The sequence below is a fragment of the Marmota monax genome, unplaced genomic scaffold (assembly GCF_021218885.2).
Source record: "Marmota monax isolate L192 unplaced genomic scaffold, Marmota_monax_Labrador192_F-V1.1 WCK01_AAM20220418_F8-fsc00024, whole genome shotgun sequence".
In the NCBI taxonomy this organism is placed as follows: domain Eukaryota; kingdom Metazoa; phylum Chordata; class Mammalia; order Rodentia; family Sciuridae; genus Marmota; species Marmota monax.
In genome coordinates this window covers 24,612,873-24,628,668 of record NW_026695224.1, presented here as the reverse complement: position 1 = coordinate 24,628,668, position 15,796 = coordinate 24,612,873, and the positions used below count along the sequence as shown (strand labels likewise).

Below are 15,796 nucleotides of genomic sequence, written 5' to 3'. Positions count from 1 at the left end.
GAGGACACCCTCCAGGCACCAGCAAAGATCTAAGAGGAAGCCCAGCCTCCCTGCAGCACAGGCATCCCTGGAACCAGTCCTCTCCTGTCTCCCCTTTCAGGTTACAAACATTCACAGAGCAACTGGGGCCACACATGAGACGCATTTCCTGCCCTTGAGGGGTTCTTGCTGGGGAAAGAGAGGACCCAGAAGAATTCTCCAGAACTATGGTGCAAACCTGCTCAGCAGAGTGCAGGGAAGTGAGGCAGGCCAGAAGGAGAGCGGCTGGAATCTGCAGGAGAGAATGTAGTGTGGTCTCACGAGGGTCAGCACTGGGAGGGTTCTGAAGGATGAGTAGGTGTTTGTTCTGGGGCCATTCAGGATGAGGTTGAAGCAAGGCTGGGGGCAAGAGGGATAGGCATTTGGTTTGGTACAAGCGGAGGCCACAGGTAGAGGAGAAGTAAGTGGCAGGCATGGAGAAGTAGTTCCTTAAGCAGCGCAGGACCCTGAATGCTTGACAAAGAACTAGCATGTTAACTCTGGTGGCAGTGAGAAGCCACGGAGAGTGGTGAACAGGGGATGGATGTGAACTTCAGGAGTTCCTGCCATGGCAGGCAGTGGATTTGAATGGTGCTCAGGGTGCTCTGAAGACAACAATGGCCCAGAGTGCACGGATGTAGGAAGAAGGAATGTGGCTTTGGTGTCACGGGGACACCTACAAGAGTGACAGGCCTCCAGAAGGCAGCATATGGGAAGTGGGGATATTTGGGCTCAGCACCCTTTGTAAGCCCAGGAGCACCTTTCTCCCTGTGGGACACCAGCCTTGAGGCCTCCTCTGCCCAAACATTATCAAGATAATTCTGGCACCGCAGGCCACTACAAAAATGGCAGCTCATTCAAGCCCCACAGCCACGAGCATCCCAAGTCTCTAATGTTTGTATTCCTGCATTTAAGGTAGATTTTTTTTTCTTGTGGTACTGGGGATGGAACTCAGAGACATTTCCCACTGAGATACATCCTCAATACTTTTTAAACTTTTGAGACAGGGTCTTGATAGTTTGCAGAGGCTGGCCTTGAACTTGCAATCCTCCTACCTCAGCCTTCTGAGTTGCTAGGATAATAGGCGTACACGATCTAAGTCTGGCCAGCACAGAATATTTTTGATTTTCAGGAAAATAAACATCATATAAACAATGGTTCTTTCGACAGGGGAAACTATGAGAGATGTTCTTATCAGTATCACCATCCCAGAGAGCACCAGGCCTGCCTTGGGGTCATTCCCTGGGGCACAAGCAGGAAGAATCTATCCCACGAATCAAGCCCACTCTTCTTAGCTGTCATAGGGGGCAATCAAAACAAGATGAGGTGAACTCTCCAGCCAGGCCCACCTTTATTTCCTATCTGCCCATCTTCTGGGACCAACTTCCATTCCCTTCCCTACTCCACTCAGCCTGCAAAGACCAGCTCAGGTGCAGCCCCCTGCTTTCCCTAACTCCCCCAAGAAGTGAGCACTTCTCTTCTTTTTGACCCTTCATTCTGTGCCCAGCAATGTGCTGGCAGATGTCACCCATTAAATTCCTCTATCTCCACAACACTTCGACGGAGTCCTTGAGAACTGTGCCACACTTATCTGTACCTGTTCTAGCCCTGTCCCTGTCTAGTGCCATGTATACAGCGGGTGGGGAATCAGCAAATACCTGACAGTAGATTGACTCTGTGAAGGCCAACAGAGCTAATGGATGGCACAAGCTATAGGGCAAATGTGGGCAAAGTCCCACAATGTCACATTAGTGGCATTGGGATATCCTAATGGGTTCATCAGTATAGGATTTGGATAGGGCTGAGCCCCTAGTCTTATCATGCAAGTTAGCAGGAGCAAAGGGCACCTTCCTGGGACCCCAAAAGCACACTAAGAAGGGCCCAGCTCACCACAGCTATGGCCAGTGGCTGGGGAAAGACGCATATGCTGGGATGAGACCTGAGGAGCACCTGCCGGGGGCAGAGGTATGCGTGGCCTCCTGGCAGGGTGCTCCACGACCGCCTTCTCGCCAGACTGTGGCCTGGCTTCACAGCGGCCATGCAGAGAGAAGAAAAACACTGCAGGAGAAGCAGAGTCGTGAAGTTTAACACAGGCACCCCCAGCTCCAGGCCTAGGGACTCTTCAAAGACTCCATGTTGTCTTTTCTTTCATCCACTGCTTGGGCGCAGAGGTGGGAGATCTGAGGAGGAGCTCTTTTTGAAGTCTGCATCTGTCCCAGAAACTCAGGACTGGGAGACCCTGAGGTCCTTCACGACACAAAGGTCACATATTTTACCACTCTGTACACCAAAGAAGAGAATTTGCTTCTTCCAATCTCCCCACAAAAGTGTTGCTGAGGCAGGCCTCTAGTGGTGAGGTGCCTTCTAGAGGTCAGGGTCTCCATTTGCAACAGCTCCAAGATCTGGCAGAAACACCTATTCCCTCAGAAGACAGGAACCCCAATACAGGACAGCAGCAAGCTCTCAACACCACCTGTGATGTCACCAAGACTGCCACACTAACTCCATCTCCTTGAGAGAAGGTACCTGGGACAGGGCAGGATGCATCTGGACTGTGATCAGTCAAGAGAAAACCTGGGGCCATGGTCCGAGCAACACAGTCACAGCCCTGCACAGGATTCCTTGGCTTCTGTAACAGCACGGGGACAGTGACAGGCTACACAAGGGTGGACCAGTTCCTAAGCACTCATTCTATGCTAAATATTTCAGGGGTTAGTTATTCCTCAGGACAGCTCCCTTCCAGAGCTATTTTCATGTTCCAGATATGAAACAACCTCAGAAAAACCAAGTCCCTTTCCAAGTCACTAAGGGTCTGAACGCTTGACATCTACAAACCCTATGTCCTTTCAACTGTATCACCATTTCTCCCTGATACCTTCTGAAGCCACTGCAGCTGCAAACTGAACACACCCAATTACAATGGCAATTCCCTCGTGGGGAACCAAAGCCCTCAGGGGACGTGTCACTCATTCCATATATGTCCCCTGCTGTTCAGTGTTCAGAGCACTCCTCCACACACAGTGCGTATGGATGAGCTTACTTCAGATATTTTCAAATGGAGCTCCAGAGCTGGCCATTTCCTGCAGAGGCAGAAAATGAGTAACCATGGCTGAACACTTACCATATGCCAGGCAATGTGTTGGATGCTTCATATGCACTTTCTAATTTAAATTTTAAACAAGTCATCCAGTTAGGTAGTATTATACCCATTTCATAGCTGAGGGAAACTGAGGAACAGAGAAGCTAAGAAACCTATACAAGGTTATAGAACTTGTGGACGGTGGGTCCAAAAAAACCAATTATCCAAGCTGGGTGTGGTGGTACATGCCTGTAACCCCAGTGACTCAGGAAGGTGAGGCAGTAGGACTGCAAGTTCAAGGCCAGCCTGGGCAACTTAGAGAGAACCTGTCTAAAAATAAATAAATAAAATAAAAAAGGACTAGGGATATAGCTCAGTGGTAGAGCACCCTGGGTTCAATCCCTAGTACCCCTCCACACACATATATACACAAATCAATTAACCAGCAACACCTCTGACCAGTAGCAAATAGAGGCTCTGAGCAACCACTAAACACCTCTAAGTTTTTCAGAGCCTAAGGTCTGAAATCTTACCTGCTATGCTACACTACCTCCCCAACAAACATCAGTGCTACCACCTGCTGGATGCCCACTAAGTGCCAAGCACCTTACATTAATGATTTCATGGAACTCTAATCTTATTTCATTTGGTGATGCCCACATGCCCCAAACTCTGTTCTAGGTGGCAGAGGTTTTAGCCATTGCCTCCGATTCTCCTTGTTCAGAGGAGATATTCTTACTCCTAAGGAGGATTATTAATCATAAGGACTTCACAGTTTTTAAAAAGAGATTAAACTAGACAATGCACATCAGGTGCTCTGCATTGCACATGTTCAAATAACTGTACTGGGGCCAAGTCAGAATGAGGCAGACAAACTGTGTGATCTATATAACCACCCAAGATTGTGTTCATTCAACAAATGTTGACTGAGCACCTGATTTTCCAGAGGCTCCAAGGAGGATGAAAAAAATGAGGAGAGACAGACAGCTAAGGGGTACAGGGTTTCTTTGAGGGAATGGTAAACATATCCTTAAACTGATTGTGATGATTGCACAACTTTGTGAATATACTAAAAACCACCGAATTGTACATTTTAGAAGATTTATGGTATATGAATTTATGGTATTGGATTTATTTGTTTCTGAGATAAAGACCCAGAGTTGACATTTATTCCTGTGTTAATAAACTTTCAGCATGGCCTTGGGGCTGCTTTCCCCCTTCCCCCGCTGTGGCAAGTCCAATCATGGGTCTTAGCCTCTACGCGACATATTTCAACGTGATTATATGTATTCAGATGACATCAGGCAGTGATTTCCCAAAGAGACTCTGGGGAAACATCTCCATTTGCTTTGCTAAGTGTTGCAGTAATTGGTTTCCATTGGCTCATGAGTCTCCAAATAGAGGAAGGGGAAAAGTGAACATGTGCCTCTGAGGAGGGACTGAGACTCTGCTGACCAAACCTACGCAGCATCTACCGGATGCAACCAGCAGAGACACAGGAGCCAGAGATGAAGCAGGGGGTCCACCTCTATCTCGCTGATGAGAGCGAGGACCATGTAATGAGTGCTTTCCTCACCCTGTATCAATGCCCCACTGACCTTCTTACCTTCAGAAACTGAGACAGATTCACAAACCTCCTCTTTTGAAGAGTACAATTCAGTGGTTTTTAGTATATTTACAAAGTTGTGTAACCATCACCACAACCAATTTAAGGACTTCTTTTTTTTTTTTTTTTAACCATTCCCTCAAGAAACCTTGAATCCCTTAGCTGTCTGTCACTCCTCATTTCCCCACCTCTTCCCCTCAGCTCTTGGCAACTACAATCTGCTTTCTGTCTCTATAGATCTGCTTCTTCTGGAATCTTATATAAAAGGAATCACAGAACTTGTGGCCTTTTGTGACTGACTGGCTTCTTTTAGTCCAATGTTTTCAAGGTACATTTTTTAAGATGAGAAAACTGAGGCCCAGAACAGTTAAACCAGAGTTCACAAACATGAACACTCACAGGGGCCAGCCATGAGTGAGGCCAAGGGAGGCATGGCAGGTTCTGGAGAACTAGCCAACATGGGGCAGGGGCTGGTTCCCACTGATCTGCTGTGTAGGAGTGTGGGTCCCACAGCCACAGCTCCCAATTGCTTAAGGAAAGCCAGGCTTCTAATTTCACTGTGAAATTTCTCAATTTAAAATAATGTCATCCAGGCCAAATCAAATAGTGTGTGGGCAGGACAGCCCTTGGCTGCCAGCCTCTGACCACTAGATTAAGAAATTTGCTCAGGGTTCCACTGCCGATAACTAGCAGAGCTGAGTGGAATTCTGACATAAACTCCAAAACTTGTCTTGAGTCACTGAGTAACAGTGTCTTCCCTTATAGATTTAGCAGACTCCAAAAAGCCAGGTCAAATAGGACAGTTCAAACTTTGATCCCAGGGCTTCAGGAATACTGCCCCCAACCTCTAGCAGGCATAAAGGCATCATTCAGAATCTCTGATCCCCTAAATCTCCCTGGGGCTCCTCAAAGGGCATCAATCTCTGCAGACTCAAAATTCAGACAAGACTGCATGTATTTAGGTGATATGGCTAGAGATGTAATTCAAAGCTTAGAAATAGCAGAAACTTGACCACACAGGGTATCATCTCCAGCTAGGAGTGCAAGAGGAGGGGGCCCTGTGTCCACAGTGCCTGGTGTGGCACCCTCAGAAGAGCAAGTACCCATGCTAATCAGAGTGCCTGTTGGCCTTTCTCCCTCATGCCAGACTCTCCATGAGAGGACAACCCAGGGTCTTACCAACCTTTTCATAGGACTGATCAATGACTATGTCCCTTGAGAGTGAGAGGCCACAAAACCCAAAGCAGCCATTCTACAACCTTAACTGAAAATTGTGTGGCCTTGTGTACAATAGGCTCATAACCTTTGCCATTAGATACTGGTCACAACATCACACTACCAAAGGTGAGCCGGATATCCATCCCTTTGCATTTTTAGCCTCTGGGAGGCCTGTCATCATGATAAAACACAACCCCTCACTGGAACACCATAAGCAGTACTGGCTCTGTCATCTGAGCAGATAGGCTCTGGAGAATCTAGAGTGGCAATTAAAACTGCCATGAAGATGACCAAGTATGAAATTTCTTCTATGTCCCCCTTTTGGCAGGGAAAACCATTTATGGTAGTGGGGAAGCCTCTGAGAGAAATGAACCTGGGTTTTCTATCCAGGTATAGCTGTGAAACCTCAGGAAAGTGATGTAACCTGAAGGAATCTCTATTTTCTCATCTGTTAAATGGGGCAAGACCTCCTAGCTCAAAGGACAGCCATGAGGAAGTGAGATGAGGGGTATCCAATGGCCATCAAAGGGAATCTTCCCTATCACCTGCCCCCCACAATGGGGCACACAGTGCTTCATACACATGGGCTCCTAGGTTTCACTGTCATCACTGTATGGACTGAATTGCCCCCTCAACTCCGAATTCATATGCTGAAGCTCTAATTCCCAATGTGACTGGATTTGGAGAGGGGGTTTATAAAGACATAAAGTGAGATTATAAAGGTGGGGCCTCTGATCTCAGATGATTACTATCCTTATAAAATCATCAGTGCCAGCCCTCCTTCCCTGCCAAAAAAGAAGTGGTCGTGTGAGCACATGTAAGATGGCAGCCACCTACTAGCCAAGAAAAGGGGCCTCAGAATGAACACTACCTCAATCTTGGATTTCCCAGCTTCCAGAACTGTGAGAAATAAACTGTTACTGTTGAAGCCACCCAGTCTGAGGGATTTTGTTGTGGCAGCCTAATACAAGCACATTTGTGCACTTTGGTGGGGCTTTCTGAGAGAAGTCAAAGCATGCTTAACACCTTTCAACTTTCCTTATTTCCCCTCACCTACTCTCCACTGAAGGGGACAATGTGAGATAGACTATGACTGTACTATGACTGAGAACTCCACTTCCTTGTAAATCATAAACCAATCTCAATTTTTGCCTTTGGAATTCGTATCCTTTTCCCTGGGGCTTTCCTTTAAAAATCACACTTACTTTGACTGTTAGGCTCAGGCTGCCAAAGAAGCTGTAGGCTTATTACTTGCTCTGGGAAAGCCAGGGGCAATACTGATGGGCAGCCTGGCCTTTAGCCTTCTATTAATCTTGCTGTGAGATGACAAGCACTGAGATGATGTGAAGGTTACAGAACAGATTTACCAGAAAGAATGACCGTAGAGTTTTACTAGTTTTCTGTTCACAACTATGATCAATTACCTCAAACTTAGTGGTTTAGGATACAAATTTACTACGAGTCTTGATGAGCTAAAAATAGGTGTGGGTTGGGCTGCTTTACTTTCTACAAGCTTTGCAAGAAAACACACCTTCTTGCCAGCTTCTAAAAGCTGTCTGTATTCCCTGGCTGGTGGCCCCTTCCATCTTCAAGCTAGTGATGGCTGGTTGAGTCTTTCACTCTCCTGTTTCCCTCTCCCATGCTGATGGAGGTTTAGGGTTACAGTGGGTCCACCTGTGTAATCCAGCGTACTCTCCATATTTTAAGGTCATCTCTTTAGGAACCTTAATTCCTCCTGCCATCTTAAACCACATATTCGTAGGTTTTGGGGATTAGGACATTTTTTGGGGGGGCCATTATTATGCCATCTAAAGACAGATAAGAGCAGTACTGATGGAAAATGATTACATAATATATGCTATGAATGATTAAAACGATTACATAATAATTATAATGTGCCTAGTACTGCATTAAGCACTTTACAGCATTAGCTGATATAATCAAATATGAATATTATTATTCTCATTTTACAGAGGAGGACATTGAGGCAGAAGTGAATTGTTTGCTTAGGGTTATTCCCAGGAGTTGGGCTCCAGGCGGATCTTAACCACAATACCATGTAGCCTCTTAAGAAAACAGGTGTCTTAAGAGGGGCCACTTACCTAAGAACAAGACTAAGCACTTTAATTTCTGCAGCATGTGAGCTGACTTGTCTACACTACACAAGCAACTGCCAATATTCTGCCTTTTCTTTTATGGGGTGTTTGCAGAGGATCACTTTGACCAGGCCAAGTGAGGAATACATTCAAATATGTAATATTCTATGTAAAGAACAGCCGATCTTTGAGGACAGTGCTTCTCAAACTTTCATATGTGCAATAATCACCTAGGGATCCTGTTTAAGTGTGGAGTCTGATTCTGTAAGTCTAGATGGAGGGAAACTAGAGTTTTTTCCTAACAAGCTGCTGATGCTGTCGTCTGCAGGCCACACTCCTGAGTGCCAAGGTCCTTTGGCTGCAGTGCTATTTCTCTACCCAAAATGTGTGGCTGGTCATTCATTTGAACACCAAATATCAAATGCCACTAGGCACATGCTAAGCATTGAGGATAAATAAAACAGGTCCTTTCTCTTAAAGAAGTTCACAGTCCAGCTAGGCCTGTAGAGAATTTCTCTGAATTCCACAAATTGAGGGCAATGTCTAATACAAAATTAACCCCATTAAAGACAAACCCTTTAAAGAACCACTTGTGGAATGAGAGCACTTACGTAGGTTGTGCTGGAAGCAGCAATAATGCTGAGATGAATACCTCTATTCAGGGACCTAACGGATGGCTTAAGCTAGGATAAAACCAGATATTCCTGAAAAGCTGAGTGGGTGATAGACAAAACCGGGTGCCAGTGTGCTACAATTTGAATCTTAAGTGTCTCAAGGCCCACATACTAAGATTCAGTCTCCAGGTTAGCTTTATTGGAAGGTGGTGGAACCTTCAGGAAGTGGGACCTGTTAGGACATCTTCCAGTCATTGAAGTGTGCCTTTGAAAGGGACAGTGGGATTTAGCCCCTCCTTTTCCTCATCAAGCCCTGGCCATGAGGTAAATGATGCTGATCCATTAAATGCACCCTGATGTCATGTGCTGCTTCACCACAGGTCCAAAAGTATGAGTGCCAAATGACCAAGGAATGAAGCCTCCAAAACTGTGAGATAAAAATAAACCTTCAGGTATTTAATTCTGTAATGCAAAGCTGGCTAACACATAGTACAATGTAAAAGTCAACAAAGCCCATGGACACAGAATCATGTCTATATATCATAATTGGGTCCATCTACTTAGTATGGCAATTCTGATTAAGACTTAGTAGCATTGAAAAGCCAGGAGATAAACAGAAAGCTGGAGAAAAGAAAGCAGTCAAGAAAGTGGTAGCTGATGAGAGAAGTAGCAAGAGTGAACATAGTAGAGTTGAATGGGAGGGTCTTTTTTTTTTTTTTAAATCAGAATTCAAACCCTTTAGGAGAAAACTAAAATCTAAAGAATTAAGGCAGTGGTTCTCAAATGAGGCAAATTTGCACCTTCAGGGAATATCTGGCAATGGCTTAAGTCCATTTTGGTTGTTACAACTGATGGAGTGCTACTGGCATCTAGTGGGTAAAGGACAGAGATACTGCTAAAAATCCCACAAAGCACAGGACAGCCTACAACCAACAATTACTTGTCCCAAGATGTCACAGTGCCGAGGTCAAGATACCCTGAGTTGAGGAATCTGTCCCAGGCCAAAGAATGTGTGTCAAACCACATATTAGATTGAGGCTGTCCAGTGTAGCACTGTGCAGTGATGAAAGAGCTTTCTAATCTGCACTGTCCAATACCGTAGCCAATAGCTACATGTGGCTACTGCACACTTCAGATGTGGGTAGTATGATTGAAAAAATAAATTTAAAATTTTTATTTAATCTTTAATAATTTAAATTTGAATAGCTACACATGATCAGTGGCTACCTACTGGAAAGGACGAAACTATAATCCATCTTTGCTAATTCTAAGACTGATGTTCTTCCAGTTTCACAGCCTGTTTCTTTTCACTGTTCTGAAATCAGCCACCCACCTGACTTTGTCATTAAAATATGGCTTGGAAAAAAATACAAAAATAAAAACAAGAAGACATTTCTACTTAAACATTTCCCACCTTGAACATGGGCATACAAGCAAATTGTCAGGTCAGGGTTCCACATACATGTAATAAAACTGCAGAAGCAAGAAAGGACAATTATCCCTACTTCCACCTGCAGAGAAAGGTGATATGACAGAAGATAAACAATCCTCTGCGATTTCCACCTGATTTCTTCACTGGGGCACTTAACAGTCCCCTTCACTTCTTAGAAGCTAGGTAAGAAACCAGGCTGGTCAACATCTGCCTTTTCTCCCATCAGATCAGAGGCCACTCAGATGGGCTGGTTTTGATGGAGACCACACTGAGGACTCACCAAGTGCCAGGCAGTGTGCTAGGCACTACATATTATGTCATATCCTTCTCACAGAAGCCCTTTGGGCACCAAGAGGTTAAAGAACTTGGCCCAAGTTCTTCACAGCCTTTCAGGATCAAAGCTGGGATTCCCAGACATGACTTCAGATCTCCAGCTCTTTAGCACTGCGCTACGAGCCTGAGACCTGGGAAAGCATCACTGGCTGAGAGGCGCGGGAAGTAGCCCCGGGGAACAGAGCAGCAGAGGCTGCATAGCCAGGGCGGGGTCCCAATAGCTCTTACTTTTCAATCTCCAGCGCAGCCACCTTCCGCTTTTCGTACAGCTTGTCATTGAGGGCACGCACGATGTTGGGCGTGAGCGGCGCGAAGTCTTTCTCGGGATTCATAGTGGAAGCTTGGGATGAGCTCCGAAGCCTCGAGACTCCTTAGCCCGTGGCTGCCGGCACAGCACCAGGGACAGGGGAGTCTGCGGTTCCGCGCTGCCCCCGGCACCGGCTCATGGACCACAACCACTCTGGGCCCGTCTGCCTCGCTCAGCCGCCGCGCGCTGCCCACTTTTCCACACCCGACCCGGGCCGCCTAACTGCTCACGCGACTAGCTCCCGCCAGGCACCGGCAGCGTTCACCGGGCAGCGGCCATGTTACTCGGGTCACATGACTCCGCAGCAACATCCGCCTTCCGCCGCGAGGACCCGCCCCTCTCCGGCCACGCCCCCACGCGCGGGTCGCAGGTGGATTGGCCACGCCCCTCAGGCGCCACCCTCCCCCCCGCCCACGCCTCCCGCGGGACCCTGTGTGGTTTGAGAGGCGCTTTCCCACCGTAGATCGCACAGGTTTGACTACCCGCACGTAGTGGGCTTGGCACGTAGTGGGCTTCTGCAGACCTTAGTAAGACCGAACGAGTCTGACTTAGGATAATTCATGTTGAATTCAGTAGTTTGTTCAGTACTTACCAGTCAATTTCTCAGACACCAGCGTTTCCCACCATCGTCTTTTTGCCCATATCCTGTCCACTTGTGTTACTTAATATTTTCTCTCAAATCAATTCGTCTTAAAGAAAACCTTGAATTCTCCATTTGAGACTTCCCTGTGCCCCAAAATCTTGGGTTTGAATAGTTCCCCACCCCAAGACATTAAAATAATTTCCTAATTAAAAAGGGTACCTACCTAGGGCTGGGAATGTAGCTCAGAGGCAGAGTGCTTGCCTAGCATGTGTGGAGCCCTAGGTTTGATTCCCAACTTTAAATCTCAGGTGTCGCCAGCGGCTGTCATCCCACAATCTGGGAGTCAAGACTGTATTTCACATGCTTTGGGAACCAGGAGGGCTGGGTTACAGACAGCAGCCACTGAGTGCAGCTGTGTAGATGGATCCCCTGGAGAGCAGGTCCTTTTACACTAAATGGTGGAAATGAAATTGCATCGATGTGATGAAGTTAAAAAACAAATAGAAAAAAAAAAAACAACCTCCCCCAAACACCCTACTATTTGTGGCCACGATGTGATTAAAGATGCAGTAATAGGGGAAATGCATCAAAATTTCTTAATGTAGCCTTCCAGAGGGGACAAAAACTAGATCACCACAGAGCAACAGCTGGCCAACAGCTGAATTGATTTGAGAGAAAATACTAAGTAATACAAGTGGACACCATGGATCACCATGGAGCTCAATGTGTATTAAATATGAATAGTTTTAGATGCATGTTGGTACTCTTTAATCAGTGAAAAGCACATACAATGAAGCTTTATGACAATCTTGAAAATGGAGCTTTACCTTCCACTCATAGATCAGAAACACAATGAGTGAGGGGCCATGATAGGCAGAATTCAAATTCCCTGAAATAATCAAACTCCCTGAATAATCCCCCCCTTAAGTGCGAACAAGTCTTGCAAATACAGTGAAATATCACTCACATAATTATGTTCTTTAGCAGAGCGGGTTTTTCAGATGTAATTGAGGTCCCTAGTTAGTTGGTATTGTTAAAGGGGTTGATAATCTTGGGTGGGCCTGACCTAATTTGGTGAGTCCTTATAGGAGTTAAATCGATGTAGGAGAGAAGTTCTCCTGCCAACCTCGAGAGTGAACACTCATGCTGTGAACTGCCTATGATGGTAAGGACAATGGTCTCTAGTTGCAGAGAGCAGTCCTCTTTCATCAGTTGCCAAGAAAATGGGAATTAATTAACTTACTTTCCTTCCTTCCTTCTTCCCTTTCTCCCCTACCCCCATTTCTTTCTTCTGGTAAAATGGGAACTTCTTTCATGTAAAAGCAAGGAAATGAATTTGCCAACATTCTAAAGGAGCTTAGAAACCAGAACTTTCCCTGGCTGAGCCTTTAGATGAGGGTCCAGCTGTCCCTAGATTATAGTCTTGTGTGTTCCTGAACTGAGAACCTGTTTTAGTCCATTTGGACTCCTAAGTCATGGAATCTGTGTGTTTTTTTTAAAAATTTTATTTATTTATTTTTATGTGGTGTTGAGGCTCGAACCCAGCGCCTCGAACATGCTAGGTATTCACTCAGCTCTACTGCTGAGCCCCAGCCCCAGCCCCAAATCTGTGTTGTTTTAAGCTGCTAAGTTGATGGTAATTTATTATGTGGCCATAAAAAATGAACATGGGGGCTAATATGAAACTCAGTAAGTCATGGATGGGGAAATTTTATCTAGAAAAACCTGTGAAAATGTGTTTTCTCTTACTGTTGGGGTTTTCACAGGTGTCAAAACTTTTCCAACACAATCTGATGAATGGAGGTAGGTGCATCAACAATATGAAAACTGCCCCCCTATATAGATTCATCTCCACAGTTAATGTATTGCTTGGTAGTCTCCTCCTCTTACCTTGATATCCAGCAGTACTGCTGGGGACATCTAATGTCTTGCAGAGTTTGTGTCCTTAGGACTTGATGATGTTGATGCAAAACAATGAAAACAATTTAAATCAGTGATGATGATTTGGGTTTGTTCTCCAACATGGTCTCATTCCCATTGGACCCATACCTCATACAATATTTCATCTGTTTCTTTGCATTTAGGTTTGGCTTTTTATTAAAGGTAAACTGAATTCCCCAAGGGTCATACTGTGATATGAGTCTTAATAACTGAAGTGGTATGGATTTTTTCCTTTATTTTTTTTTTTTAACGAGAAGGAACTCTTCTGAAATTACATTCTGGGTCAGGTTGCTAAGAAACCAGTTTCTTATTCAAAACCTAAACCAATGCTTTGTCCTACCGAGGTCAGAAGTTCCTAAAAAGAAGTGATTTCTTTTCTCTGATATCTTAGAGAGGCCAGCTAATTAAGGTTATGTATGCATACTGCACTGACAGTGGTATTGAGGATAAAGCCCAAAACCCATCCTCGTTTTCTATACATGTCTTTCCCTTCTCTGAGGCTTTTGGCTAGCCCTCCTGTGCTCAGTCTCTTCTGGATTTGTGGATACTGACATGCCTGGCCATGTGCTGACCATCATCTCACAACCATGACTCATCTGCATCTGTGAGGGGCCTGGTCATTATTATGGACTCTGTAACAGTTCTCTAACAACTATTAATAACAGCTATTACCAAGTTATGTAAAAGTTATTACATAACTTGTAATAAAATGGTAGTGGTGGTGTCATTCAGTGGTACCCTAATCAAAGCAGTTTTTCCAACAGCACTGTAATTTTAGCAAGAGTTTCAGGGCAACATAGTTGAAAGTCTAAGAAATGTGATCTAATTTCTTGAGATCTCACAGCCATTGCCAATGTCATAATATTATCACCTCTGACTTTAGGCATATATCTTCAAAAGAAGTGGCTAGACAGCATGTCACACTTACCAGGGGCTCTGTGGAGCAGTGCCAGGGGGTCTCCTTTACAAGGTATTCTGTGCACAGTGCACCCTGACCCTGCCTGCCTTCATCTTTTGATCGTCTCCCAGTTAGAAGCCTCCTGGTCTGCTTTGCTGAATATATACTCTGTCAAATGTAACTTTTACATGCTGTGTCAGATTGCTTATTTTCCCCAAGCTCTACTCAGGTCACTGTTGAGCTATTTTGTCAATATAAAACTGTTTTATTTTATTTTTTTGAGGCAAAGGAAGTATGAGAAATGCACTGATTCTCAAGTCTGCCAGGAAGGGGTTCTTGCTGATGTGGGATCAGAGTAGGGCTCTAGATTCCAGGGAGAGAGGATTTCTTCCTCTCTCTGAGAAAGATTTGGACTCCGGACTCCATGGTTTGGGGAGAGCTGACGCAGGTTTGGGAAGTATGTAGGGAAGTATGTATCATGCACTCGGCTGAGGGCTGTGGGGAGGGAGCTTTGCCCCTCGCCCACTGGAAGGCAGACTGCCATTTAAAAAAAATTGGGGTACTGGGGATTGAAACCAGAAAGCTTTATCACTGAGCCAGTGACACCAGAAGTAGCTAGTTTCTGTAGCAGCCAGTGATTGGGGTAGTGGTCGAGAGCCCTCCGGCCTCAAAGGAGCATGTCAAAAAAGCCAGAGGAGGTCACCAGGCTTTGCCTCCTCAGTGTTCACACAACTGCCTCCATCTTTTCTTCAGTTTCAGCAACTGTTAGTGTATTGCATTTGAAGTTGTTGAAAGGTGCCCCTTTTGAAGAATGCGGTGCTAGGCCAATTATCCCTCAGTACCTCTGGTGAATGGGTACTGGTGGGAGGGCCATTCTGGGGAGGGCTGCTTTCACAAAGTAGCCCATAAGCAGAGTTGGTAAGGCCACTCTCTAGGGGTCTAGTGAAAAGAGAGGGCTGTGGATTGGGCAAAGTGACCTTATATTAGGGTTCTCAGCTACAAGACCCCCTCCAAATTCAGATTTTTAGCTCAGTAGACCTGGGGAGGGGCCTGAGGTCTTGCCTTCCTGAAAGTCTCCAGGTGATACTATGCAGCACATCTATGGGCCATTCTAAGTGATGAGGAGGCTCAGGGCTTTGGCGCTGTGATGATCAGTTTGCTTCTCCAAGAAGCAGGAATAGTATCATCAGGAACTGGTTAGGAATGCAAATTCTCTAGCCCTATCCAATTAGACCCTCTGAGAGTGAGGCCCAGATGCTTCTGATAAATATTGAAACTGGAGAACCACTGTTTTTTTTTTTTTTTTTTTTTTTTACAAACTCTGTATTTGCTGGTCATGATGCTTCTTTCACTAGCAAATACAGATTATTTGTTAGTGTAGTCTTTGCTTACTTAACCACTGGGAAAAATCTGTCATTTAGGTCTTTGTCTTTAGACCTATTAATAGTGTATTTAGAGGTTATAACAATAAATTGTTTATTAAGTATATAGGTCTAAGTTTATAAGCACTCTAGAAAATGCTTAATAGGTACTAGCTGCACATATTATGTGCTGGGCTTAGGCTTGTGGGGAGGTGAAATAAAAGTATTAGAGTGTCCACCCACTAAATACCATCTCCAACAGGCAGAGGGGCTTATTATAAGACAGATTGCTGGGCTGCACCCCCTCAGT

The 15,796-nt window shown here is 45.2% G+C and overlaps 1 protein-coding gene across 4 annotated transcripts in view; it reads right to left on the bottom strand.

Moving 5' to 3' along the window:
* Vac14 (VAC14 component of PIKFYVE complex) overlaps positions 1-11,008 on the bottom strand; it is a 102,729-nt gene extending 91,721 nt beyond the window's left edge. Inside the window, exon 1 of one of the 4 annotated variants that reach the window (XM_046434628.2) lies at positions 10,625-11,008. In XM_046434628.2, the coding sequence (XP_046290584.1) occupies positions 10,625-10,728 (104 nt within the window). In that variant the 5' untranslated portion in view covers positions 10,729-11,008. The remainder of the gene's footprint in view (positions 1-10,624) is intronic. The other 3 variants (XM_046434629.2, XM_046434626.2, XM_046434627.2) reach the window with 3 other exon arrangements.
* Between the last annotated feature and the right edge of the window lie 4,788 nt (positions 11,009-15,796).